Genomic DNA, 3,555 nt, shown 5'->3' with positions numbered 1-3,555 from the left:
ACTTAGGGTTAATAGTAGCGATTACTTGTTGGAACTTGAAATCAAGTTAAATTAGGGACATAGGGTTAATAGTTAGTGGTTATTTGTTGTTGAAACTTGAAAATGAAAGAGCGAAGATGAACTCTAAAATATAACTTTGTTATCTCTAATGAAATTGCGGTTTTTATTTTTTTCTTATTGTATTATATTACAATTTTCTTTGTGTTACCCCTTTACTTTGACCCTGATCTGCCTATGGACTTAAGGTGATATTTTGTTAAAACGTAGCGTCAAATACAAACCTTGAAGTCATGACACGATTTTTAGAACTTAATATATAATTAAATAAGAATTAAATAATAACATATCAGTGACTTTTTTTATTAATAAGAACACAATATATTCTTAATAAGTAGTAAGTTATTGTATTTAAATTATTTGTTAATCAGTGAAATGAAATTAGGTTGGATTATAGTATGTATATTGAATAAATGAACATAAACGTATTTGTTTTATCTTTATATCACAATTGAATAATATTTTTTTTTGGTAACCTAGTGATATTGGTAAAAAAAATTGAAGTGGCAATATTTTTGGATATCTGATTTGATATCTATCCAAAAATTCAGATATCTAAATTTTAGGATATTAATATCCATTATTTGGAATTTTCATATAGCCGATTTTAAACACTTTAATGGGGTTCTCTAGAATGGGGAAGGAATTTCAGTAGAATGGGTGGGGATGCAAATGAGCTCGAGCACGGCTTGTTTCAAGCCTTATGGGACAAAGCTCAAGATCGGCTCGTTTGGAGTTATATAGGCTTGGGCTCGACTCGTATACAATATACATTAATTCCCGAAAATGGTGTTTATTAAATATTTATTTATTTTAATGTACAAAAATAAAATTCTAAATTTTATATTATATATGTAGGCTCGTTAGACTCACGAGCCTAATCGCACATAATAACACAGACTCGAGCTCAAGCTTGTTTAATAAACAAGTTTATTCTTAAGCTCGAGTTCGACTCGGTTTAAAAATCGATTTTAAGTCGAGTTTTAAACGAATCGATACCGAGCACACGAGAAGTTTGTCTTGTTTGCATCCCATATAAAGTGGTGAAGAAGATGCAGGTCAAAGAAGATGAGAGAAGGTAAGGTGGGGTGAGTTTGGTTTAGTTATAAAGTTTAAATAAAAAAATTATTAAAAAATTATTTACGGGTAAAATATAAATATCAATCGAATGTGAAAAAGGAAAAATTTTGGATCAATCATACAAGATATTAAGACTATGAGAACCTATAACCTATAACTTTTTGTAATAGAAATTCTAATATCCAATAGCAAACCTTATGTAATTAAAAGTATACATGTCACAAAAGACAACTCAAATTTTCACAATGAAAACTAAAATAACGACACATCAATACAAACTAAAATAACCACACATCAAATCTAATAACACACACTTTCATAATCACCCTAGAAAAACACATTTAATTACTTAAAACTAACCTCCTTCGTATATGTTTTTCACCTCATCATTCTCATTCTCTATTTGTTCTTGTACACACTTGGAACCACTTTGTGTAGTCGTGACTTCATAAACAAAGTTCACATTGTCTTCTTTGCTTTTAGTTGCACACCCTTCACCCATTAGTCCATATATACGAGACACATCTTTCCATTCAGTCCTGGTAGATAAGTACTGATGGCGACCTAAATATTTCTTTAGCTCTGTTTGAAGATTTCGAGTAGGCTATACAAAATTATAAGAAAAAAAGTAGATAAGAGAAGCGTTTAAAGATTAAAAATACTATGTATAAGTGAAAACAGTCGAACACAAACGAAGAGTTTTAATAAAAAACCTCTGCTTTGCAATCATTAGCAAGCCGGAAGAAAGCGGCGGAGACAAAATGCTTGCCGACGAACTCCGACGATTTGATCTGACCGAGCCAATACGACGCCGTCTCCAGCCTATCAAACCGGCAACTGCTACATTTTTCAGCACTGAGATACGGTGTCCCCGGAATTCTAACAGGTTTGGTTGAAAACGGTGGTCTCACCGGAGTTTTGACCACCCCGTCAACTTCTCTAGCGGGAGAGTTTTTCCTCGCAGATCCCTCAACTTTTTCAGAGAATACGACGCTCTTCTTCTTCCTCACCGCTGCTCTGTCGTTGCTCCCGTTTTGAGGGGTATTGTTTGCCAGTTCTGCTTTTGGTACCGGTGCAATCTCCGGTGGTTTTAAAGAGATCTGATTCGAAGATTTTGCTTTCGGTTTTTCGGAAACTGGCTTTTCTGGGACATTGGGATTCCTTATCGTACCAAATGTTCTCCGGTGCCTGAAATTATACAAACATATTTGTTGATTCGGGATAGAACACCTAAGAGAGAAAACTAGATACACGACTACACGAGTTCTATCTTATCACCTTGGAGGAGGTGCTTCTTTGGTTTTCTGTTTCGGTGCTTCAGAGATCTTTTTGTACTTTGATTTCACTGATTGGGTTTTGTTTCCTGTGTTGAACAATCGAAGAAATGGAGAAATCAAGGGTTAATCACCAATGGAATTGTAAAAAAAAAATTCTAAAATTCATCAAGATAAGAACAAGATCATGGTACCAGGAAAAGGTGTAGGATGGGGATCCATTTTTATCGAAAATAAGTGCCTGAAATCTGAATTCAACAGAGATGATAATGATGTAATTCCTTTTGAGTTGTAAGGGTGGGTGTCTAATTTTGAATTTTTGGAGTTAAAATAATGAAAAGAAAGATGAAGTTTTTGAAAATGGAAAAGGGCGGCAACAAGCGAGTGAAGACCGGAGGAGCGGACGGATGGTTGTCAGTTGATCAAATACGCTCCATGTGGGCCCCGTAAGTTCTTTAGGTTCAAATTAGCCCCATAACTTTTAATTATTCTTCTTCTTTTATACTTATTTCTTTTGCTTTTCATATTTTATTGTTCTTCTATAGTTAACCGTTAGGGATAATGACTTAAAAGGGTAACATATTATTCGATTTGTACACATTTTGTCACTGAGTTTTTTTTCTTCCACATTTACCCCTTAAACTTGTTAAACTGTACACATTCAGTCCTTATGACCTGTTACTCTAGGTTAGTCGGGAAAAATGACTTGATAGAGTAATATATTTTTCATTTTGTACACATTTAGTCCTTAATATTTTTGTACATATTTAGTCATTAACATTTTTTTTTGTTTCAGAATAAGTCATTTTTTGTACTCATTCAGTACTTATGAATGATTTCTTTAGGTTTTTTTCACGACATCCTACGTGAGACAATCATTGATGAGTGCTTGAGGTTGTTGATGCTTATGTCCAATGCGATCTCGACTGCTTGGTTGTGTAAGTCTTGTGGTTTGGCTTACGTCTTGTATTTTGAACATCGTAACTTCTTCATACGATATCAGATTTTAAGGATCTTTATCCACGTGTTCATTTTTTGAGTCTACTACAACTTTCATTAAGATTACTCCCGTTAAAATGTAATATATTTTTACTAACAATTTTATAAAAAAAACATACATACATGCATTCATAAAAAACGTATG

At 33.4% G+C, this 3,555-nt stretch overlaps 1 protein-coding gene across 1 annotated transcript; it reads right to left on the bottom strand.

Moving 5' to 3' along the window:
* Positions 1-1,310: 1,310 nt before the first annotated feature.
* On the bottom strand, positions 1,311-2,795 carry LOC145156920 (uncharacterized). The gene is made up of 4 exons (XM_079076128.1): positions 2,606-2,795; positions 2,416-2,500; positions 1,851-2,325; positions 1,311-1,741 (listed from the first exon to the last, which is right to left on the bottom strand). The coding sequence occupies exons 1-4, from the start codon at positions 2,631-2,633 to the stop codon at positions 1,493-1,495; spliced, it is 837 nt and encodes a 278-aa protein (XP_078932254.1). The 5' UTR covers positions 2,634-2,795; the 3' UTR covers positions 1,311-1,492.
* Between the last annotated feature and the right edge of the window lie 760 nt (positions 2,796-3,555).

This window comes from Lactuca virosa, chromosome 2 (genome assembly GCF_052849685.1).
Source record: "Lactuca virosa cultivar CGN04683 chromosome 2, Lactuca_virosa_CGN04683_v6, whole genome shotgun sequence".
NCBI classification, from domain to species: domain Eukaryota; kingdom Viridiplantae; phylum Streptophyta; class Magnoliopsida; order Asterales; family Asteraceae; genus Lactuca; species Lactuca virosa.
The sequence above is the reverse complement of the archived record's forward strand: the minus strand, read 5'-3'. Positions and strand labels throughout refer to the sequence as shown.

What these genes read in the sequence shown, in the direction of transcription:
- LOC145156920 (XM_079076128.1), bottom strand. Translation starts at nt 2,633, where the DNA reads ATGGATCCCCATCCTACACCTTTTCCTG. An exon ending in CCATCCTACACCTTTTCCTG is followed by an intron (nt 2,501 to 2,605) that starts GTACCATGATCT and finishes TGTTCAACACAG; the next exon opens with GAAACAAAACCCAATCAGTG. An exon ending in CTAATGATTGCAAAGCAGAG is followed by an intron (nt 1,742 to 1,850) that starts GTTTTTTATTAA and finishes AATTTTGTATAG; the next exon opens with CCTACTCGAAATCTTCAAAC.